Source organism: Gastrolobium bilobum, unplaced genomic scaffold (assembly GCF_033153095.1).
Source record: "Gastrolobium bilobum isolate Gb01-03AN ecotype WA unplaced genomic scaffold, APGP_CSIRO_Gbil_v1 utg12132, whole genome shotgun sequence".
NCBI lineage: Eukaryota > Viridiplantae > Streptophyta > Magnoliopsida > Fabales > Fabaceae > Gastrolobium > Gastrolobium bilobum.
Window position 1 is genome coordinate 596136 of NW_026899550.1, and position 24778 is coordinate 620913.

Sequence of the window (24778 nt, forward strand, 5' to 3'; positions counted from 1 at the left end):
ACCACTGAGAATCTCATTGGCAACCTGCGATGCAACATCAAATCAAATTATCCTAAGGGATGATTGCAGTAATCTTTGCCTTTTAACATTGGTTGACAAGAGAACATTGATGAAGCATACGGAAGAATGTGGCCTTTGGCCCACTCATTTCTAGTTTAAATATAACTTCATATGTCCTCCCAGTCTAATATGACCATTCATCAAATTATCGAATTTAGTAGTTTTTCTATTGCTCTCTCTAGCCTCCGGAGGCAATTGCTAGAACAAGGAATAACGTCATTGGCAGCCACTTTTTCATTTTTCATATTTTATGTTTTCGTTTAATTCCACCATACTCTTTGAAAGGCGTAAAATGCATTTAACCACAATGTAGTATGCCTATATGTTATACCTATTAACACATGACGAGTCTCTCTTTTAACAATTTTTACTATTTCATGTGTTTATCCTTTTGGGTGTACCCCGACCTTGAAATGATGACCAAACATCACGTAGTAATTGGAATATCATTTGGGAATGATAATAATGTGTCAAAGTTGAGTCTATGCCATTGACTGCACTCACGACCATGATCAAATTACATGAACTATATGGTCCATGCTGCACTGGCAGTGGCATTGAAAACCGTTGGTAAAAGCACAGTCAAACACAACACTGGTCCTCTCGTGGACTGCGCAAACCCTTCCACCGTTGATTCACATGCAAAAAACGGACCACTTTTATTTTTGCTCGCTAGTTCTGGCGCAACCAAGGCATATGGTAACCATGGATTCGAAGCCTTCAGCTTTCAGAAGATGTGGAAAAAGAAAGCATTTCAAAATTCATGTCGTTGAGTCAGTAGTCTTAAAAAGAACGCAACAAAAACAGTTTTATATATTATATATATATATATATTGTGCATAAAGAAAGCGAGAGAGATAGAAACAAGGAGAGTGTGTGGAGTGAAGACTGTAGTACTGAGGAACGATGCAGACTAGACGAAAGCATAAATAAACCCATAATGAAAAAGTGAAGAAGGAAAAGACTCTAACCAGTTCGGTACCCTTCCTTCTATGGACCATAAGGTTTCTGTCACGTGCACGTGCCTCATAATAGGCACTAGGCAGAGACACCCTCAACCCCGAGGTTGTCTTTCTGGCTCTCCATATTTTCCTAACATAAATTAAAATGTTATATCACTTTATATTTAATCAATTTTATAATTTAAATGTAGTAATTTTTTCTCATATTTATACTTCTTTTTTTCCCGGTAAACGCATATTTATGCTTTAATTCTGACATACGAAAGATATGAGATACAAAGTAAAAGCATTATTCTTTTCTCACGCTGTGATAATGTGCATCTGCCAGAAAACTGAGGCCAGCACAAACTGATATGCGATTAGACGTTTCATTGCAACTCCTTTTTTACGTCCTTTAAACTCCTGTTTACACTCTCCATCCAAACCATAATAAACTAGTTGTGTACAGTCTACATATAGTAGCTCTTTTGACTAGTTAAATATTAAGATGAATTAAAAATAAAATAAAAATTAAGATGTGAAAACAAAGGAACGAAGGAAAAAATTTTAGTGCTAAGAAAGTATCGAACTCGTATTCTTTTTTATTAAAAAATAAAATTTATTTTTTATCTTTATCCATGTTTTCTTTTAAATTCAAAAAAAAGTATCCTTCTAATATGAATGTACCTACCGCTGTTGTACTAAAAGTTTTCTCAATAATGAATTTGTTTATACAAAGATAATATAAACAATGATTTTTACCGGAAAAGAAACGAAAATAATGGTCATCTGCAACAGACAATTACGCAAATCAAATATAATTTGCATAAGAGTGAGAATTTTTCAAAGTAGATTCGAAATGATACTGAATTTGATTTTTAAATTTATGAACATGAAAAATTATCGTTTAAAGGTCTTCATTGCCTCTTAGAAATTAGCCTTTCACCTATCGAATAAAAAATACGACAAAAAAAAACTTATAAACTCACTCTATTGCACCCAAATCTCGTACTATGGTTGGGAGCTTATTTTGGATACGGTAGGAGTATATATTTTTTTGCAAAAAAGAAAAAATGTGGATTCCGATGAAAATAATCATAGAGGTGATGATTGTATAAAACTATTACTTTTTGTCATATTTGATAAATTATGCACCGGCCATCAAGTACTCGGTACAATGGAAGTATTAAAAATATTTTACATAGTTAGTTCGATCTAAGTGTATATTTTTCAGGATATATAATTGGATTTGTAAATAAAAAATTTGTAAATATAATATTTTTTTAAAATAATATTTTATAACATTTATTTTTACTAACCCTATTTCTTTATAAATTCATTCTTCGACTGCGCCGTATCATGCACATCCCTCTCCTCGATACTCACACTCTAGCGCAATTCGAAAATCTATGATAATCGATGCCATGGTTTTATCGACTTGATTCGTCGATTATTATCGATTATTTCTCTTTCTATCATTCATTCAGTGAATATATGATTTCTCCCCACACAGAAACACCTAAATCTCCTTCTTGGGTCTCAAGTGAGCCTTGTGAAACAAACGTTTCATTTTATGCAAACAAGACCTTGATTAGAATATCCACACCACACATGAAATCACTCATTAGTGAAAGAAAATAGAACATATGCTCCACCGAAAATACCCTCTCAATAAAGTTCTCAACAGAGCCATCTCCATCACAAGCAACCAGGAATGCCACCATCAAAACTACCACGACTATGGCAATATCAAACTTAATTAATCACGACTCTAGACCAATGCAAATAGCCAACGAAATTATTCCCGTATTCCAGTTCAGGACCCTCAAATGTCTTATAACTCTTGCATCTTGTAATTCCCAACATGTTAGAACTTTTGTCCTTCTCTATGGTTTCATTTGTTTCTCTCGTATTGTTATTTAAGTATGAGATATATATTGTTATTATCAATTAGTGTTATTATACTATCACTTTATTTCATAGTTAGATCGATTATGTTAATTCAACGGTTATATTTATTTCTACATTTATATATGATTATGATTCCTTATATTTAATGTGAAAGCAATAAACATTTGTGGGGAGGGGATAAGTGATTATGACTAAACTTTCAAGGGGTTTTTTTTGAAGTTTTTCCTAAAAAATATTTGCTTTATATCTTAGTTTTACTTTTATTATTTTTCAAAAGTTACATCCAAATACATATAAAATAAAAAACACTTTACTTTTTTAAGAAATAACTTATAAATAAAAAAGAGCCCATCCAAATAAATGCTAAGATTAGATGTAAGACATCTTAAAGTTTATTTGGATGACTTTTTTTTATTCAATAAGTTTTTTTAAATAAATATATTTTTCATTTTATGTGAATATTTGAATGCAAGTTTTGAAAAAAAAAAATTAAAGATAGAAACTAAAACGATAATTTTTTAAGTCAAAATTCCTATCTTTTGAAAGAAAGAAAAAAGTCAGAATGTTGCATTTACCTCAAAGTTATTTTTAGATGTTGATTCAATGGTAAAATAACATTTCCTTTTGTTTTTTTTTTAAAAAAAGGAAATGCAGGAGAAACTCATCCCTTCTTGCATAAAAAAAAACATCATTTCAGCTCTCTTTTTTTAATTTAATAGGTCCCACAATTTCATGAGTTTGTTGGAGAAATATAAGTTTCTCGAAAAACTTATAACCCAAAAATAATATATAATGTTTTTTTTTAGAAAAATATTTCTCAAGTCACTTGAGATATTCTTATTTCCTGCCACCCAAAATTATGTTATTTTGGGTGTTATGAGAATTAATTAAGGGTGCTTTTGTATTTTTATTTGTTTATTTATTTACTTTAATGTTTCTACAATGAATGTATATAAATTATCTACATTCACTCCTAAAATAACGTCGTTTTGGGTTAAAAAATTAAAAATTATATGATAAAGATTATTATTATCCTGAAATAAATTATAATTACAAAAATATCTTATTTTTGCCCCAAAACAACGTCGTTTTGGACTTATCTATATTGACTGCAGAAAAAATAAATCCTTATTTATTATATGAATTTTACCAATACACTATTTATTAATGAGTTCATTTTTTTTTTCTGCGGTCAATATTGATAAGTATTTATATGGTCATTTTGAGACGGAAATCAAAGTTTTTTTCGTAATTATAATTTCTTTCAGGATTATAATAGTCTTTTTATTTTATTTTTTTTAATCTTTCAACTCGAAATGACGTTCTTTTAAGAGTGAATGTAGATAACTTAATTTACATTCATTGTCAAATATTAAAGCCTTTATTAATCTTCTTAAAATCCAAAATAACATAATTTCGAGATGGTTGAAAATAAGATTATCTCGATTGACTTGAGAAATGATAAAAAAAAAAAAAATTACTTCTTATTTTTATATTAGTATATTATTTTCTATGGATTGATGTTAAATGAAATTGCCAGAAATACAGGCGCCAGTTTCAATTAATAAATGGGTTGCAGGTGGACGTGACTAACATCTTTTTCATTAAATGCCATATCGTTTTAAGCACAAAGATTATTCACGAACAAGCTTTTCTTCATTTTGTAGTGGACATCTCCATCATTATATATCACGACTTTAAAAAAAAAAATTGCTTTTGATATTTGATTAGAATAATATGTTGGATGAAGTTTTTATTTAAGCTTATCTACTTACTTGATACAGGTGGATTTAGCTGAGATATCTATTTTATGTAAAGGAACCCAATAAATTTTATGCAACCAAAACAGATCTGAATTAATAATTTTACTTAATTAGTTATGGATATAATTAATTAAGGGTTTAGTGTTTCTATAACTTGAAATTTTCATGAAAGGAAGAAAAATTAAAAATAAAAGATGGGAGGGACATGTAAGGTGGCATTGGCATGGGCGGTGTTGGACATGCGAAGGTAATATCCGTCTAAATTGAGTGATGACAAAATAAACGCATTAGGTGAACCCAATATGGCCACTCTCATTAAATGATTCTTTTGAGCCCTAGATTTTCAGAATCTCCCTTCTCAATAAATTTCTCTTTTATATCTCTCTCCAAACGGAAGGACAAAAAGAAGTTTTCTTCCTTGACTTATCAAACATTCAATATACCTCTCTCTCACTCTCTTGATTCTCTTCCTCTCTTTCTCTTTCAACAAAACAACAACGCCACACAGAACAGTGATCAAAGTACAATAAAACAGCTGCATGAAGTGAAAACCGACAAGTCACCACTGATATCAGAAAACTCTTGGTAGTTGGTACTCAGTACCATAACTCACAACAGATATTCATACAGAGGGAGGTGGAGTTTTTTCAAGATATGGAATGTTTTGTTATGTGTCTATGGGTTGTGATGTGCATCATCATCCTCTTAACAAGTTGGTGGTTTCTGTGTGGAAAGAAGAAGAATAAGGTGACAAAGGGTAAAATTCCAAAAGGGAAATCTGGTTGGCCTTTACTTGGAGAGACCCTTGATTTCATTGCTTCTGGCTACACCTCTCGCCCTGTCACCTTCTTGGAAAAGCGCAAGTCTCTGTAAGCCTTCTTCTAATATCCCTATTCCCCACCACACATGAATCATTTCGATTTATAATGCTTCTTATTATTGCTTTCTTTTTCCATTCTCCACGACTAGTGCTAATGACATGCATGCTCACCCAATATGCTTTTCCAACACCATTTTCTTTCTTTCCTTTTTTTTCGGTTATCTGCTCCACTTAGACGGTTGAAGCATTACATCAAGTGATTTTCCTCACTCACAAAAAATGTCAATTGTCAATTTACATTAGTGAGATGTGAATCCTTATTTGGAATAATATTATACTCACGCGTATATACTGTTAAGTTTTTGTTATCCACCATTGCCATATCTTGTTCTTCTAGCAGTCTATTCCTTGTGAAGGCCCAATTTTTAAAATGTCTATGGCCCTTTGCCATATTCGCATGTGTTTGTGACAATTTTGTCCTCGTGGTCCACACACTATACTGAACTGGAAGCACAAAAAGAAAAAAATCTATACATGGGTATAGAGTATATATGCACGGTCTGGAGAAATAGAGAAACTTTTAGTACAAATGATAGATTTAAGTATGAAAATAAAGGGCCTGTGATAGCAATGTTTTTGTTTGTTTAAATTGAGAAAGATATATTGGATACATAATAACCAAAACGCCCTTTTCCCCTTAAGAACCACTTGAGTTAAAAAATTGTTATAACTTGCAAAATTGAATTGAATGTGGCTCAAGCAACGCAGATAAAAATGTCACGGAGCTCCTTAACCGGAGCATTAACACCCTCGTGATCCAATAATAAATATATCCCTCTTGTGGTCGTACCCTTTGTACGCTTTCAACTTGCAGCCTCCTTCTAGAGAGAGAAGAGCACACATATTTAAAGAAGTAATTAAGAGCAGAAAAAGCCTGATTCTGCAGTAACTATAACTAGCTAGAGTACATTGTCCCTTGGACTTTGTGGAAGGGAATTAAGAATAGTGTCAATAACGAAATGATGATAACTTGGTATCAGTAAGTAGGGTGATAGTATGTGTTAGATCTTCGTTAATATTATCTTTAAGAGAAATTTAAAGTCTTAATACTCGAATCTGTCCCGAATCTAACTCTCCAAAAAAAAAAAAAAGTGTCTATATATTCTTTTTCTTAGCTCACAATAAATAAACCCCAAACATGATTTTATGTTGTTTTCTAGTGTTAATATATGTATATGTATGTGCAGGTACGGGAATGTGTTTAAGACGAGCATTTTGGGAAGCAGTGTGATAGTGTCGACAGACCCGAATGTTAACAAGGTGGTTCTGCATAATCAGGGGAACATCTTCGTCCCTGCTTATCCAAAATCAATTAGAGAATTAATGGGAGAACACTCTATACTACAAATGAACGGCAACATGCATAAGAAAGTTCATGCACTCATCGGAGGGTTCTTGCGATCGCCACAACTCAAAGCTCGAATCACCAGAGACATTGAACACTCTGTCAAACAATGCTTCGCTTCTTGGACCCACCAACCAATCTACGTTCAAGATCAAGTCAAAAAGGTCACTCTCTTTTTCATTAATTTCTTTCCCAGTTTTTTTTTTTTTTTTCTTAATTGTTTCATTTTTCCTAATTAGCTTTTTTCTCTCTCCTCTCTATTTTTTTTATGTAACTTTTTCCACTGGGTTCATGTATCAGATTACATTTACTATTTTGGTTAAAGTTCTGATGAGCGTTGGCCCTGGTGAAGATTTGGACTTCCTGAAGAGAGAATTTGAAGAATTCGTCAAAGGGTTGATTTGCTTACCCTTCAAGTTTCCAGGAACAAGACTATATAAATCCTTAAAGGTCCACAAAATATCTCAGTATATTATTATTATTGAATTTAGGGTCTCTCAAAGTTATCTCCAATAATCCAATACGACTTTATTTTAGGATAAGACATTTTTGAAATATACTTGTTATAAGATAGAAATAAAATTTTGAAAACACTAGGTGTTTTTTTTTTCTCTCAAAACTCAAAATGATATCATTTTGTGTTAAAAATAGATAATTTTATCTCTCATAACAGCACCTAATAAACACTTTTCCTATTTTATTTTGTGGCTTTTAAATTATTTAATTAGTTAATAATTAATTAAAGATCGTAATTGTGTGTGAATTGTACGTGTAGGCTAAGGAAAGGATGGTGAAGATGGTGAGGAGGATAGTAGAAGAGAGGAAGAAATTACTTATAGATAATAATGCAGATGATGATGAAGTGAAAGATGTAGTGGACGTACTCTTACGGGACAAGGGTGACTCACACTATAGCTCAAGCCTTACATTGGAAATGATTAGCCAAAATATCATAGAGATGATGATTCCAGGGGAGGAGACCCTTCCTACGGCTATGACCGTGGCCATCAAGTTCCTCAGTGACAACCCTCTTGCTCTATCCAAGCTCTTGGTACGTTCAATTATGTTTTTATAATGATGGATATTATTGTAAATAAATAAATATAGACTATATATCATCTCGCAAACTTGATTATGATTATAATTTAAGGGATTAATGTTTCTCGTATTACAAGATAATTTTATTTCTACATACGTATAAAAGTGTATGATGTCCATGTGGAACTATGTGAAGAGAAAAGAAAAAATAAAAAGCATAGACCCCATATATTTTTATATGTATATAGAAAATAAAATTTATCTTCTACGATATGCAAAAAAATTATTCTCATAATCTAATGTGCGTTTTCACTTATTAGATTAAACTGTAGAAACTCCATTTTTAACACCAGACCAACCTTTGCACTTATTACCCTAGCTACATGATTGGAGTATTAAACAAAATGTTAAAAGATCTTACGCAATCCCTTGAGAAAATTTATTATTGTAATTTTTGTGTAAATAATTTGAGAAAAAGTACTCATTTTATAGAGTTCTTGAAATTTTTGGCTTCTGATAAATAATTTGTGGTGTTATTGATTTTAGTTATTCCATGATAGAATGAGAATGAATGAAACAGTTGCCGTTGTATTTTACTTACCGAACGGAACGGCAACGGTTGGTAGTTGCGATTGATGGATCATTGGGTTTGGGCCCCAAGGAGGCGTGGCCGTGTGTGGTATGGGCCCTCGATAGGCCGTAGAAGTGTTTGACTTATTCTGGGGAGTCGCTTTCGTTAGAAGCATATAAAGCGCACACGAGTGAGTGTAGGCCTCACATGGGGTGTGAGTGCTTCCTGGCCGTACGATTACTACACAGATGTGATTGAACTCAACGAACGGCTCTAAAGATATCTTCACCAATTATATTTCTGCCACTGAAGGAACCAACCATTGCCTGTCCCATTACCACAACAGCTGCTTCCTTCTTTTTTTCTTTTTTTCCCCTTGCTTGTGCCTGTTTCTTTGCAGTTCGTAATATCTTTATTATAACAACTAATTACAATTAAATATATTTTTAAAAATTCAAAGTGATTAATGTATTAAAACTTTGCTACTTAGATTTTAAAATAAAATAAAATTTTCACAATTTGGTATAATTACTATGTCGTGAAAATAACTTCTTGATCAAATGATAGTAGGTCAGTTGGCGCCATGGAATAGGGATGAGAGCAGAGGCGGATCTAGGCTTATTAGAAGGGAGGCAAGTGCCCACCCTTAAAATATGATGTAAAAATATAAAAATATTCTTCTCATAAAATTCAAATTTTCCCAATTTAATTTAGGGGTAAGATATTATAACAACCAATTAGAATTATTACCAATATTACTACCAATCAATTTCACCGTTACATCGATTATGTTGATTCAACGATTATATTTATTTTTATCTTTGTATGATTATGATTTCCCATATTTAATGCTTTTACATTAAATATGGAGATCATAACCATATAAAGATAGAAATAAATATAACCGTTATAATCGATCTAACGATGAAATTGATTGGTAGTAACATTGGTAGTAACTCTAGTTGGTTGTTACGATATCCTACCCCTTTAATTTTCCTCCTTCTATTTTATTTTTCTTTGAGTTTTTTTTTTCCCTCATCCACCTTCATTATCCAAACGTAACAGCAGAGAACTCTATCCCATACTCGTCGTTTGCATCTACATACTATTTATCTCCTCTCAAACCTCTTCAATTTCTGTTATTGGAAGTTGGAACATTTACTTCTTCCTCCATCGTCGGTCCAGTTGATTCGCAATCCGTCTAAATCTAGATCTAAACCAGACCCAATCAGCCGGCAGCTATTCGCAAGTCAAGTTCCAGACTAGACCCAGATCTATATGTACTTGAACTTATACATTAAGTGCCCACCCTTCATTAATTTCCTGGATCCGCTATTGGATGAGAGCATTTGTTCGATCCTCCTCAAATAGCATCTTTGGGAGGGGGTTTAAAATCATAATCCCGGACCCAGTTCGAATTGGATTAGTCACGAAGCGATAAATCGATTGGAATATCTCCAAAAATATATAACTTCTTTGAAAGATGAGACAACAAACTTAAATAAAATTATTGATATTTTAATATTAAAAAATAATTCTTTCATTTTCTTTCGTGCCGACGTATTATTTAGTGGCACCATCAAAGCATTGTAAGATAAAATCACTCACACACACACAACACTGACAAGTATATATGACACTTTAGCTAAGCAATGAAAATTTGAAGTTAGTAAATTGGCCCAAATATTTTGTCAATTAAATCCACGTTCAAGCAATAGTTTTATATTTTGTTTATCTGATTCATTTTATTTCTTATCAGGAGGAGAACATGGAATTGAAAAGGCAGAACATTAATTGCTCAGATGGTTATGCATGGACTGATTACATGTCATTGCCATTTACTCAAAGTGTGAGTATCTAACGTTAGCCATCGAATTTTAAATCAGCTGCCAATAATTATAATTTTCCTTTATAAAAAAAAATATGTCACTTTCGTTAATTACTTTGTTTTCATTTCCTTTCTACAAGGTCATCAATGAAACTCTTAGAATGGCCAATATTGTCAATGGCATTTGGAGGAAAGCTGTCAAAGACGTAGAAATTAAAGGTAATTATTTCTTCACAAGGAAGAGGAAGCGGTATTGGCCTTCAACAATGCATAAAAATAAAACACTAATGCACTTTTACTATTCTGCATATGCAGGGTACCTAATTCCGAAGGACTGGTGTGTTATGGCATCTCTTACCTCTGTTCACTTGGACAGCAAAAACTATGAAAACCCTTTTGATTTTGATCCATGGAGATGGGAGGTAAGCTTCTATAGCTGTATCTAATCATGTTTTATATAAGAAATTCATAATCACAGCAACCATTCTAATGTTCTATGCTTGTAGAAAATTGGAGCTGTGGCTAGTAACAACTGCTTTACCCCATTTGGTGGTGGACATAGACTATGCCCTGGGTTAGAACTATCCAGGCTAGAGCTCTCTATCTTCCTTCACCATCTTGTTACTACTCACAGGTAATATAAATAAATAAGGGTAAGGATCATTTTAATTTACATTCTCAATCTTGATCGTTGATCTTATTTATATCTAACGGTTCTGATTTATTAAATATTTAAGCAGTTAGATGCAAGTAAATCAATGATTAAAATTTGGTGTAAGAATATCCTGCCTTGACAAGAATTTTTGTTATAAGATGCTTTATGATTTTAGTATGTGATTGGTTTCTACCATGCAGATGGGTCGCTGAGAGGGATGAAATAATCTACTTTCCAACAGTAAAGATGAAGAGGAAGCTCCCAATTATTGTGCAACCCATTATCACTTGATTGGAATATTGGATTAGACCATCAAGAAATTCGACTCTAGTGCTGATGTATAATAGAGAGACATATATCTACATGTCAACCTAGAGGGTAAATTTTGAGTAGACAGGACAATAAGGTGGCCTTTTATTATTGTGTTAGCTCTATCTATCAGCTGTTAGTTATTGTGTCACATCGATTTTCAGAGGAGAAAGGTGCCTTTGGGCCCTCTTTCAATCTTTCAAAAACTGAATGCAAGTGGGGATGATTGAAGCTAGCTCTCACATCCAGTGTCTATCCATTAATTTATTTCTGTTTGATTCCAATGCTAAGTTTGTGGTGGGTTTGTTCTCCATGTGGGTTTTACGTTATTTTTGGTCCCATGCCATGACATGAGCTCGTGCTCCACTACCCTCTGTTATTATCTCAATTAATGGAGTCGTGGTACAACTCTTGTACCAGCAGCACTATCCCGCAATCAACATCCATCGGTTTCAAAATCATATATACAAGTAAAATTCGTAAAGGACTAAATTGCAAAGTGTAACCACAAGTGAAAAACTTTGTGGGGGTAACCGACAGTATTTTGTCATTAACCACGGGGAACTGTTATTGCCTATATTTTAGTAAATTATAGAGTAAATTTCCTTTGGCTCTCTAATAAAAAATACGATTTCTAATTTAATCTTTTAGAAGAAAAAAATTAGTCCTAATATTCTTAAGAAATTCAGGATGTGCATGACTAACGTTTTCGGAATTATTTTTTTTTTAATTTCTATTCCCGAGAACAAAAATGGATAAAAACTCGTTTGGTAAAATCGATTTATGAACCGGTTTAATTTTTGTGCTGGGGAATAGAAAAAAGAATCACAAAATTTCTGTTTTTTTTTTTTTCCGGGAACAAAATGAGAAACACTTATTTCTCTCAATTACTCTCCACCACTATCATCATCAACACCACCATCATCCCAACATGACCACTGCCACCATCGACGCCTCCGTTGTACCACCAATATCTTCGTCACCACCACCACCACCACAATGCCACCGCCACCATCACCACCACGACGACGACGATGTCATCGCCACCATCTCCACCACCATGCCACCGTCATCACCACCATTACCATCGCTGCTGCCACCACCACTACCATCACCGTCACCATCACCAACCACCACCACCATTGCAGCCACTGTTGTCACCGCCACCACTACCACCACCACGACGCCACCACTTCCACCACCGTCACCAACCACCACTATCATAGCTGCAGTCACTGTCATCATCACCATCACCACCACCACCACCATGACATCACCACATGCCACTGCCACCACGCCACCGTCACCAACCACCACCACCATCGTTGCAGCCACTATTGTCACCACCTCCACCACCATCACGCCATCACCAACACTACCATGCCACCACTACCTTTGTGGTCTATTATCTGCTACAGCCATTGCTTCCTGTGTCCTTGTAGTTACTGCATCATGCTGTCACCACCACCACCATGCCATCACCAACACCACCATGCCACCACTACCACGTCACCACCAACACCACCATTGTCACAGTTACTTCCATCACCACCACCACCACCGCCACTACCACCACCCTCATCATCACTGCAGTCATTGTCGTCACTACCACCACCACCACCACTGTCGCCGCCACCATCGCCACCATTATCACCATCACGCCCCACCATGCCATCACCACGTCATCGCCACCACGCCACCGTCACCAACCACCACCATCATCTCCGCAGCCACTGTCGTCACCACCACTACCACATCACCGCCACCACAACCACTACCACCGCCGCCGCCATTACCACCACTCAGTGGCGGACGTACGTTTCTGCATGTGTCTGCACTTGCAGACACAAAAATTTGAGATTTTTTTTTCAAAGGAGCAGGTAATTTAGGTCAAGTAAAAAAAAAATTATGAAGATTGAAAAGAAAAAAGTAAACATAGACCTAACCTTGGTAGTTAAAATTGGGATCTTACCTAAAATCGGAAGTAGGATAAAAAATCGTAAAACATAAAATCTTAACATAAAAAAATCGTAAAAAATCATAAAATCGTAAAAGTGTTTGGAATTTTGATGAAATCGTTTTGATTAAAAAAAGTCGTAAAATCACAAATTTAAATCGGGATTTTAACTAACATGGGCTCAACCCAACAACCCCCATAATTAAAAACTTAAAGCTTAAACTATACCCCATTGTTTTGTCTCTTATTCTTTTTTTGAAACGTAAACCTTCTTAGCTCCAAATCTTAATAGATATCAATGATTCCTGAAATTTAATCTTTATCAAGTGGAGAAGAATTGCACGAGATTTTTCACGTTTTTTTTGTAAAGCAAAAGTGACCGACTTTGGATCAAATAGACATCCACAGAGGTGGGTTTTTGATCAATTAACCCCTACAATTATACTATATTTTATAAATGTCTTTTTGTGGTGTTTATTTGTTTTTAATTATCATTATCGATTATTTCTACAAAGCTTTACTTTTCAAGGAACGAAGAATCGAAGAATGCTTTTGTGATCGTTCTATTGTAACAGCTTAGTTGACTCTTGATTATTTTTTTTATGTTAAGTTAAAGTTTTCTTTTCTTGTTTATATTTTTTTAATACATTTAAAATTTTCTTTAAAAAAAATCTTCGGGGGCAAACACCCGTCCTAAGTGTCTAGACATTAAACAAAATTTCTAGGTCCGCCACTGCCACCACCATTACCATCACCATCGTCGCAGCCAGTGTCGTCAGTACCACCACTGCGGCCACCACCATCACCACCGTCGTCGCCGCCACCACCGCTGCCATATGGAAAGGAAAGTGATGAGCAAAAAAAAAATTATGCTTAATAAGATTTTTTTATTATATTATTTGTTGTGTTATCAAACTCAATTCTCATTCTTAGAATAAAAATAAAATTTGTTATCAAACACATTTTTTTTCTCAGAAATTGTTTCAAGGCACAGAAATAGAAAAGAATTGTTTCTTTTCAGAAACAGTGTCAGGGAACAGAATGATTGTCATGCACATCCTCAGAGTGAACCCATTTAGTTGAAATCGTGATTCCTCATAAATTAAAAAAAGACTCACATTAGCCCCTCAAAAAGATTAAAATGAGTACACTTTGAATTTTATAGAGACCAGACAACTAATTTTTTTTCTTGAAGGACTAAATTACGGAGCTTGTTTTTTGTTAGGCACCCAAAATGGACTTTATTTATGAATTATACTATCGAAACATACACGTATACACTTGCTGTTTCCTCGACACACTCGACGTTAAAAATATAACAAGCCTGCAATGTTTTTCAACCCAAGATTTCACGTATCAATAGGGCACATTATTTATTTATTTTTCTTAAAGGATAAAATTTGTTTTAGCCTGGTTCTATTGTTTAGGACAAAATTTTGTAGCACTTCTCAGTGAAATTTTTATTTTTTATTTGTTTATCCATAAAACACTTTCATTTATTAGTAAGCTTTAGAACAAAAGTTTCAATACTTCTTGAATTTTTTTTGCCATTTTGGGAAAAGATAAAATCAATTGTAATATGTTTTAATATTCAAGTGGTTAAATAATTCTAAAATTTGATTAAAATGTAAATTTTAGTTTTTTTAAATTAATGCATTAAAATTAGTCTATATGAACCAAATGTAATTTAGCCACGAGAATAGTTGTGTTTGCTAATTGCCAGCGTTTCTTGTTTTTTTCTTTTTTTTTCCCGTGGAATTTCAACGTTCAAAATCCTATGTATTATGTAAACAAACTTAAGGCAGTGAAAGGGAAAACCGCACAATGTGTTATGACAAAATATTATACCGCTTATTTTGGTAAAAATCATCTTTTTATATTTTTTATGTCAACTAGAATGAACGTAACCAAACATTGGATCAAACCTTAGGTTTAGGTTCACAGTCGTGACAGTGAGGTTGGTGACCTTTTTAACAATTAACATTGCATGAAAAGACCACCACCATATTAGATTCCGGCCATTAGAACTACAACCGTCTCAGGTCAGTTCAATTGTTCAATCATCATCACTTTCAATTACTTTTTAAGATATACTTTTTCCATGCAACAAGGACTCTCTTTAGATTAAGAAAATAATTTTTTTTATTAATAATTAAAAAATTCTTCTTATTTTCATTTTATTTTATTTTTTCAAATAATTTTATAGGATTATCGAAAACAATATCCAAATATTTCAAAATAAAAAACAAAGTAAAAACAAGATGATATTGTTGTAATTATTATTAAAAATAGAAAATACAAAAAAAAAAATTTCTTTAAACTAAAGATGCCCCGAACCCTCTATTTTTTAATGGAGAAATTTGGGAAAAAGAAAAGAGAAGTTCAATCTTTATAAATTTTAATTTGATTTCTTTTTTTAAATATTATCATGTAAGCTTTCAGTAATTCTTTATTTATTTTTATAAATATTTCATAACTCTGTTAATTTAAACGAAAAAATAAATCTTAAATTCTTCCTCCTTTTAATCAGGCCCCTCTATCCAAACATACAAGTAAAGAACATGGAAAATTTCAAGCTTCATGTTTACAGGCAACAGGCTACGAATTCACTAAGAAAGGGAAGGTTTTGTATGGTCAGCAATACTTATCATAGAAATTATCAATACTTGCCCAATATAATCATTATAAATTTGTAATTTGTTCTTCTTTTTACACGTGTTATATAGCATTGTAATGTTGAGTATTCATCACATTTTTGTAGGGTCGTTGATGAGGGCGAAAACAGATTAAATTGGGTTATTTCAGTCACTGTCTTAAATAAATTTCACCTGTTTTATAAATATAAGACTTGAACTTAACATGTAAGCTAATATAAGGGTTTTTTAAGTTTGATCTGACGTTTTGAAAAAGCCAAATATGACCTGAACACTCATTTAAATGCCTATTTCAGGCAAAATAATGATAATAATGTATTATTATTTAAATAAAAAACTACAAGAACATAGTAGTTTCAAACCAATTTACGAATCTATAGCAATCGGTCGCGTCCCAGGTAGGCATGACTTATGTGCAAGGACGAGCCCCACACAAGTGCAATCTATGCAAAGTCGCGCCCCACGCAGGCGCGACCGGTCGCGCTCTATCCAGGCATGCCTTTGCACCATTCATACACTGACACGTGGCACAAAAGTTAATATTTTGACCATAAAACTTAGAAAAACTGTAACTTTTGACTCGGGTATCCGAATCACGTACTTTTTTTATTCCACATAATTTTTCGAGATCTACGCAATGACATCTTATTATAGGGGATTCGGACAAAAACTATTCCAATTTTTTTTTTGAATTTAAGATATTTTACTGTAAAACTTCGAAAAGCCATGACTTTTAACTCAAATGTCCGAATTAAGTTCTCTTTTTTTTATTTCATATAATCAAAAAAGTTATGTGGGAAGATTGAACTCATGTAATCTATTACGTGGACTATTACTCGGGTGTCCGCAATATGTAGTTTTTTAAAAAAGAATTTTGAAATAACGATAGTATAATATAATGTGGTCCTATTTTTTGGGAAATTTATTTGACCTAATCCCTTTTTCGAATTTGCCACGCGTAGCTCTCAAAAAGTTATGTGGAACAGAAAAAAATACCTGATTCGCACATCCGAGTCAACAGTTATGGCCTTCCGAAGTTTTACAGTAAAATATCTTAAATTCAAAAAAAAAAATTGGAAAATTTTTTGTTCGGATCCCCTACAATGAGATGTCATTGCGGAGATCTCAAAAAATTATGTGAAATAAAAAAAATCATCTGACTCGGACACCCGAGTCAAAAGTTACGATTCTGAAGTTTTACGGTCAAAATATTAACTTTTGTGCCAGTGGGTGAATGGTGCAAAGACGCACCTGGATGGGGAGCGACCGGTCGCGCCTGTGTGGGGAGCGACCGGTCGCGCCTGTGTGGGGAGCGACCGGTCGCGCCTGTGTGGGGCGCGACTTTGCACAGGTTGCGCCTATGTGGGGCGCGACTCAGTGCAATAAATTCATAAATTACAACCCTTCTTCTAAATAAGTAAACTAGCGGACTAATAGGTTAGACCTTTGTGTGTGTGTGTCTATATATATATATATATTTACATTTCTGCAGCTGCTGTACGTGCAGCAATCAAATACTTGTCATATATATACTTGAAAGCATTAAATGCGGGGAATCATAACCATACAAAGGATGAAAGCATTAAATGTGAAGAATCATAACCATATACCTGTCGTTATTGTACGTAAAACGGTTGCAGAAATAATTTTACCATATATATATTTATATATATATATATATATAACACTCATGTGACATAAAGTCATGTACAGGATTTTAACCTTTCAAACACAAATTAATGGTTTTTTTTTCCCTTAATTTTTATGCAATTTCTATTACTATTGATTTGCATATGAATGACAGAAATCCTAATCCATTCCCAATTAAACCATTAAGGTAGTGTTTGGTTTGGAGCTTTTCAAGAGATATCTATGTTTCTCAAATATGACTTTTAGAAACACCATGTTTGTTTCAACATATTTTCACCAAAAACTCATCTATCCAATTTATGAATTTATGATAAACTTAGATATCCGCACTGTTTAGAAACCCAGTTTGAAGGTGAAATTTTTTGGAAAACCGGTTATCTCACTTTTAATGCACTGTTGATTTCATAAAAGTTACCTAATTTTCTCAGTAAAGTTTTTCCCCACCAAACAACTTACATTTTTCTACGTATCTCACTTTCCAATCATTTCTCTATCTATTACATTTCCCTACTATTTCAAAAAAAAAAAATTCAACCAAACGCCCCCTAAAAGCTTTTTCAAAGATTTAAAGCCTCGACCTAGCCTATTTACTAAAAGAGTTAACCTATTCCTACTTCTAAGTCATCGAAGGGGAGACCAAAGTCAAATATGGTATTAGTATAGGTCCAACAGGCCACAGAGCCTAGAGCTTGGGAAAGATGATTAGAAACATGGAAAGAAAGACTATTTATTCACGTAGATAGTTTTATTTTTTATGAATAAAAGTGGTAGTAAGGGAGGTATCCCGTATCCCCAATATTATCGGGCATGGTGTCAGTGGCATGCTATGATCTCGAAGGATTGATAGAGGCCCAGGCCCACCCAAATGATGCTTGCAACTTTGTTTTCTCCAATGAGACTACTCAGCTAGACCTAAGGCCAAAATTTTGATTTATCATTACATTTTTATATTTTTACAATTTTTTTCCATCAAAACATTTTTACCAATATTTCTAGCACTTTTATATTTTTTTTTTATATTACGATTTTACATTTTACGATCTTTTATCCCATAAAATCTTACTTTTAAGAACCTTGCCTGAGAGGATCTCCCTAGGGAGAATTGTCCATCAACAAGGACTTCTAAGTTCTAACGGACTTCAAGGAGTTTTGAACCCAGGCTGATGGGGAGACAGTTAGGGGCTCGGTCCTTAACTACTTGTAACCTGCATTTGAATATATCTAAAGCCATAATTGGTGGTTTTCAAAAAAAAAAAAACCACAATTTGGTTTGACCAAGAAAAGTCACTCCCATGAAATGTTAGATTTGTTAGTATTATTACTAAGCAGAGCGATCTGCTGACACAGACAGATATTCTTAACTTTTTCTTTTTATAAGGGGGTATTGACAGAGAGCAAGGTGGAGTCTCATACTTACGTTTATTGGGGGAAAAATGGGCCACAAGGTCACCAGTAACCGATAGCATAGAACATACGGTATAGAAGTTGAGTTAAAATAACAGGAATTGAAAAAATAAAAAAATAAACTATTGTTACCAATTGTAGATGAGTCCCCAAAACCAAATTCAAGACATTTTCTTCTATTTCTCCAGTTGCTGCAACTCTGCCAGTCTTTCTGCCCATGCTAGTTCCCTCAATATTTCTCTTCTGTTTAGCCTCTAGCAGCTGAGCTCTCCCTTTTTTTCTGACTGTAAGTGCAGAAACCGGGGCACATTGGGGCATGAGTTTGATACGGGATTAAAAGAGAAGGTGAAAAATTCATGGATACCCGATACCAAACATACGCTGAACATGAATTTATCTCAGGTGGAAAACTATTCTCAAAGTAATATCAGACATAACCCGGTTTGCTTGATCTAAAACCGATTGCCAGAAGGTTTACTAGTACTATTTGGACTAATGCTACAGAAAAGTTTCTAATTTAAAGAACAAAAAATCAATTTGAATACATAGCACTAAACTTTTTTTGAATATATAAGCTATACTAACGCATAATCCCTGACATAAAAATGGCCACAATTAACCCCATAGAGCCACAGTAAATCGTGTAGTTGTAAACAAAAAATATCCCAAGGAGATTGACAGGGCTGTGTAATACCGTAATCCATAATTATGTTGAAAGCAATTCCTAAATATTGAAATAAACACCTTTAAACGTGTACATAGGTGCGATCCCTCTGTAATCAAGTTTGAATTTATATGCTGTGGTTATGGCTTCAAACTTGAATAAAATGGAGTACTTTTGAAATTCAATAGCAAATAACTGACTCTTCACCAATAGAAACATCAGCTTCCACTAGCACAGCATTTCATGTTCAACCCAACATAACATTATCACAAGTTACAAATGTACATGAATAGTATGTGTAACTTCAGCAACAGAGGATGACGAAGTAATGTGTGTAACTTCAAACCTCTGGGATGGAGCAGGTGACCGGGTACAGGGAACTGAGAAATGCTGAGATTTGTGGGCCTCAACCTTAGCCCGATGGGTTCAGCCCAAAATATATAAATGCTACTTAATTTATGAATCTAGTAAAGTTTAAAATCAGAACAACTAATTTGAAAATTGAGTAGAATTCTAGGTACACACAAAGGGAATAGGAGTTAGTAGTTTATCTTTCTTTACAATTTTCAAATTGTGTTGAACGTTTTAAAAAAGAAAGCTCTCAAACTGTGAAATATCTCATGATGTTATTTTCGTGAATAGTTTTTATTCTACTACTCTTCAATTTAAGTCAATTTAGGTATTGAAAACATATGCTAGAGCAAATTCATTGGTAACAACTACTAGAAAGTTGATTTTTTTAACATTTGCTTTCTTTCTAATACAATAATGTATATATGCTTGTTAACTCAGAAAAAAACTAAGTTGGCCAATCCATACCAATGTATTGTAATTACTGGATCAAATAAAAAAAGCATAATGGATTGACAATAGCTTTTTCAACCATCAATAATACAAACTAGGATTTCGAGTGGTGGAACCTCAACATTGCATGCTAATCCTAACATTTTCTTCAGTAGCAATAGATTAATAAAGAAGAGTGATCTTAACCATCTTACATACAAGTCTATTTATTAACTAAATATGCAAAATATGCTGTGATAATAAAACAAAGAGGGCATAACAATAGTTGGTATGAAAGGTAAACTCAGCCATGCATGCATATAGGGTAATCAAGTTCGAGAATAGGAATCATTTAAATTATCAACAGTATGCAACATACAAATAACTATAAAAATATTTAAACTAGAAAAGTATCATGCATATTTTGATCTTCTATCACTATAAATTGTATAGGTACAACCGTACTTTTTAGTAATAGGAAGCCATAAGTTAATAACATCTGGTGCTATAAAAACTTCAATTGTATCCGATGCAAAACCTAATGAGTCTTTTATTTGCTTCTAGCATATTGCAATTTGGAAACAACCACTGCCATTTTAACTATCAACTTAGTACCATGAGTTTGATGTGCAGTTTCCGGCTTTAGTCAATGCAAGCAACAGGGTGGATCTTTTCTATATATTATCAAATTAAATTTGCTTTCATTCAATATTACACGAAACTTTTTATGAAAGGATTTCATTCTTGATATTGCGTCAGCTGCAAAAGCAAGGAAGTGAAAAAACATACCAATGATGACGATGTACACAAAGTGGTTGATAGTATCTTGAGTTTGGTAGGCAAATGGGTGCACTAGTCATCATCAACCTCAAAATTATCTTCATTCCTGAGCTTTCCACGGTGACCGAAATATATGCCAGCTTGATTGAACAAAGAGAGCAAATGCAGTAATTCCTCGAGAGAAAGTTTTGAAGGCCTTTTGTCTTCAAACCCTCCAGTTCTAAGTACTCCAATTATCTTCTCCTTGAACGAGGTCATCCCTGCTTCAAAAGAAGCAGAAAACTGATACTCTCCTTCTTTATCTTGAGCATCGGTGCTGCCATCATCTTCTTGGACGGAACCAGAGAAATTGGAGATTTTGAATAACTCGAAAACTCTCCTCTTTTGCTTAAACGAGGCCCCAAGTGTCTTGTTCTTGTTACTAAAACAAGTTCTTGTGAAAGCCCTCCACTGATGGAGATCCACATTGGGAACCTGAAACTTGGGGCGGATTATGACGACAGAAGAGTCAACTTTTGGGCTCGGGAGAAAGTCCCTCTTGCTGACATCCATGACTAACTCCACGTTAGCCAAAAGCTTAACATTCACGGCCAAGCGGTTAAACTCTGAATCACCGGGTTTAGCCAATAACCTTCGAGCGAACTCTTTCTGCAGCAGAAGAGTGGCACTCCGAAATGGGGTTGACCCATACAACAATTTAATCACCAGAGGGGAAGATATCCCATAAGGAATGTTGGCAACCACCAGATCAAACTGCGGGAACTTCGTTCTCAATGCATCTTTTTTTATGACCTGCAAAGCCAAAATAAAAAGCATATATAATGTAATGTAATGTAATGCGTCTTTCGGCTTTGGCTTTGGTAGGCATTTCATCAAACACGTAATAGTCACGTAACACTTACACTGAGCTTACCACGTAGGCCACTCCGTAGGGCGCGCATCTCGAGAACATTAACCATGCGGTCGTCGATCTCGATGGCTACAACCTTGTTGGCTGTCTCTAGAAGCTTGAGGGTGAGGTTGCCAGTGCCGGGTCCAATCTCGAGGACAGTGTCGGTGGGGTTTATTGCGGATTCCCGAACAATGGTGTCGAGAATTCGAGGGTTGATGAGAATGTGTTGGCCTCTGCTCTTGTAAAAATGTAAACGCTCTTCGTCGTCCCCATTCCCATGAAGTTGCCGCAGTGATCGTAGCCTCCGAGGAATGAATCCAACAACACGTCTTGGAGCGCCAAGCATGGTTCTAAGTTATGCTTGCGAGACACGACATGGAGAATGATGATCAATCCTCTCTCACATGGGCCTTGTAAAGCCCAAATAACCTGATCTCAAGCCCAACTGGTTTTTCTTTTGTCTAAAGTCTAAACTGTATATCACTTCTTCTAGTTCAATCTATGGTCAAAGCAAATTGCATAAAAGGCTTCCAAATATGATTTGTTAGTTAAAGAAACGTGTCTAAACACATCATTATATATGCATATTGTGGGACACAAACAACCTTGAGTTTGAGCTGATTATGCAAATAGATTGGAATCATCCTGTCGTCTTTGTATCATTGCAAGCTTTATACTTTGTCTTTTTATACGAATAATTGGAGCAGTGCTGCTATGCTACCAAAACGAAGAAATTTAAGCAAAGCATGAAGTGAAACAATGACAGTCTCAAGCTTACGGGAAATTTATAATTTATTACAATTATGCCCTGCATTTGGAATAGAAAATGATTGCTCCTTGCTTTGGTTCGGAGTGGACTACAATTACACTATAGGGGAGAAAAACAATTAATTGTCTCACTTTTGTTCTCAGTTAGTGTTATCCTTTTCCATGACAGGGTGTGACAAGATGATTTTGGTTGTAGCTATTTTTTTATTTATTTTCTTTGGTACATAAGGTGGTCGCTATTGTAGTGCGAAAATAATTAAATTTAAATTTTCTGTATTTCTTTTTTAATCAAGAATTTTTTGATTACAACACATAATTTTTTTTAGTTAATTCAACTCTAATTAATTTTTTGAGGCGAGTTGACTCTCCCGGTATTCGTGTAAGTTTTAATTCTTTAAGCCGGTTATGAGACTAATCAAGAGTGCGTCAGATAACATATGAAAATTGAACCGAGTCTTTTCCATTTTCACTTACTAAACTCTTTTGCTATGACTGAGCTACCACGGTCTGATACAGCACGTAATTAATAGATACAACTTTTTTTTATCGGAATTACATACACATAAAATTGGAGACAAATGTCAACTGAATGTTGATTCAAAAGGTTGTTGCCTACTTGCCACCTATGGGAAAAAGATTCCATTTGAATATTGTAATCCTCCATTAACGGTATGATAAGGTGAGCTAATTAAAAATAACTGAGAGAGAGAGATAACTATGGCAAAAAGAAAAGGCCAGTTATGACAACAGCATAATGGTCACATTCAACCCTAAACCAAAAGGTCCAAAACATTGCTTCCACTGTGCACTTTACCTAACACTCCCAGGTCACAGCCACTTATGGGGAACAGGGAAAAGCGTCGTTGTTATGGCGCCATGTATAAATTCATAACGGTCCCGCCAAAACGGATGAAAGTGAATAAAGTGCGAGAAATCAATCCACTTGTAGAAGATCGGTCTAATGACTCTAATTAATGAAAGCGAAGGCATATCAATATAATGGACCAAAAGGCATTATTAGTTAATTTCAATCTGAGCAACTTTACGCCATTGAAAAATTAACCACTGCTCCCTTAGCATCGTCAAAGAGAGGTTGGCCAACATCAATATATTCTATAGGTTCCGAACTGTGCTGCGACTTTCGCTTGGATAGTGACTGGCTGACTTTTAAAAAAAAAAAGTGCATTATTTTGACTAAATCTTACAGCCGAAGGAATCTTCATAGAAGCGCGTGCAAAATGCTTATGAATCCAATTCTTTCTTTTTCTCAAAGCATGTTCATGGGGTTTTACACCACGCTTTTATCTAGCAACTAGCAAGTAGCGGTTGTTATCTCTTTTTTAACGGTCATGCAAGCCATGTGCTAACGAATCATTGTATTGAGAATAAGAAGTGTTACCTATCGTTAAACCTTTTTGGTTCCTTTGTTTTTTTTCCACCCTCCAAGGTGGCAAATCAAAATTTGCTAATGAATGTCTTAGTTACTTTGCAGTTGCATCCCCATGATTTCAGGTGGGTGGTAACAAGTAACATTAACTGTAACTACATACAAAATTATGATTATTTAATAAAAAATTAAAATGATGCGAATCAGTTTTCATGAAACGACTTATGAACAGGGGGGGAAAAATTGTTACATCTTTATCAGTTATTTATTTACTTTCCAAGTTTTTCTCTCTCTATTAACGATGATTATATACTCGTAATAACTTTGTACGAAAACCTTCATACCAAATAGCATTAGAATTATTTAATCAATTAAGTGTAACAACGAGTTTTGATTATAAAAATTATTATTTCAAAAATCAATTTTTAATATGTCTATTGGGTTGAGTTAACACAAATAATCTTTTATTTTATATTTTTAGAATCATGCTTTCCAAATCATTTTTTGTATGTAACTAATTAAGTTTAAACATCATTAC

The 24778-nt window shown here is 34.2% G+C and overlaps 2 protein-coding genes across 2 annotated transcripts; one reads left to right on the plus strand and one right to left on the minus strand.

Annotated features, from left to right (window-relative positions):
* Positions 1 to 5329: 5329 nt before the first annotated feature.
* Positions 5330 to 11318, plus strand: LOC133291416 (3-epi-6-deoxocathasterone 23-monooxygenase CYP90C1). Its single transcript, XM_061489679.1, has 9 exons — positions 5330 to 5544; positions 6743 to 7064; positions 7201 to 7350; positions 7676 to 7951; positions 10269 to 10358; positions 10478 to 10556; positions 10653 to 10759; positions 10844 to 10971; positions 11193 to 11318. Exons 1-9 carry the CDS (start codon positions 5330 to 5332, stop codon positions 11281 to 11283), a joined length of 1458 nt encoding a protein of 485 aa, XP_061345663.1. The 3' UTR covers positions 11284 to 11318.
* A 9551-nt stretch (positions 11319 to 20869) lies between these two features.
* Positions 20870 to 22431, minus strand: LOC133291414 (ribosomal RNA small subunit methyltransferase, mitochondrial). Its single transcript, XM_061489678.1, has 3 exons — positions 22096 to 22431; positions 21514 to 21985; positions 20870 to 21453 (listed from the first exon to the last, which is right to left on the minus strand). Exons 1-3 carry the CDS (start codon positions 22429 to 22431, stop codon positions 21266 to 21268), a joined length of 996 nt encoding a protein of 331 aa, XP_061345662.1. The 3' UTR covers positions 20870 to 21265.
* Positions 22432 to 24778: the final 2347 nt, after the last annotated feature.

Bases quoted from the DNA above. Each gene is read 5' to 3' on its own strand.
- LOC133291416 (XM_061489679.1), top strand. From the start codon at position 5,330: ATGGAATGTTTTGTTATGTGTCTATGGGTTGTGATGTGCATCATCATC. The intron at 5,545-6,742 runs GTAAGCCTTCTT...ATGTATGTGCAG, and splicing joins TTGGAAAAGCGCAAGTCTCT to GTACGGGAATGTGTTTAAGA. The intron at 10,359-10,477 runs GTGAGTATCTAA...CCTTTCTACAAG, and splicing joins CATTGCCATTTACTCAAAGT to GTCATCAATGAAACTCTTAG.
- LOC133291414 (XM_061489678.1), bottom strand. From the start codon at position 22,431: ATGCTTGGCGCTCCAAGACGTGTTGTTGGATTCATTCCTCGGAGGCTA. The intron at 21,986-22,095 runs GTAAGTGTTACG...TTGGCTTTGCAG, and splicing joins GCCTACGTGGTAAGCTCAGT to GTCATAAAAAAAGATGCATT. The intron at 21,454-21,513 runs GCAGCACCGATG...CTTTTGAAGCAG, and splicing joins TTCCGTCCAAGAAGATGATG to GGATGACCTCGTTCAAGGAG.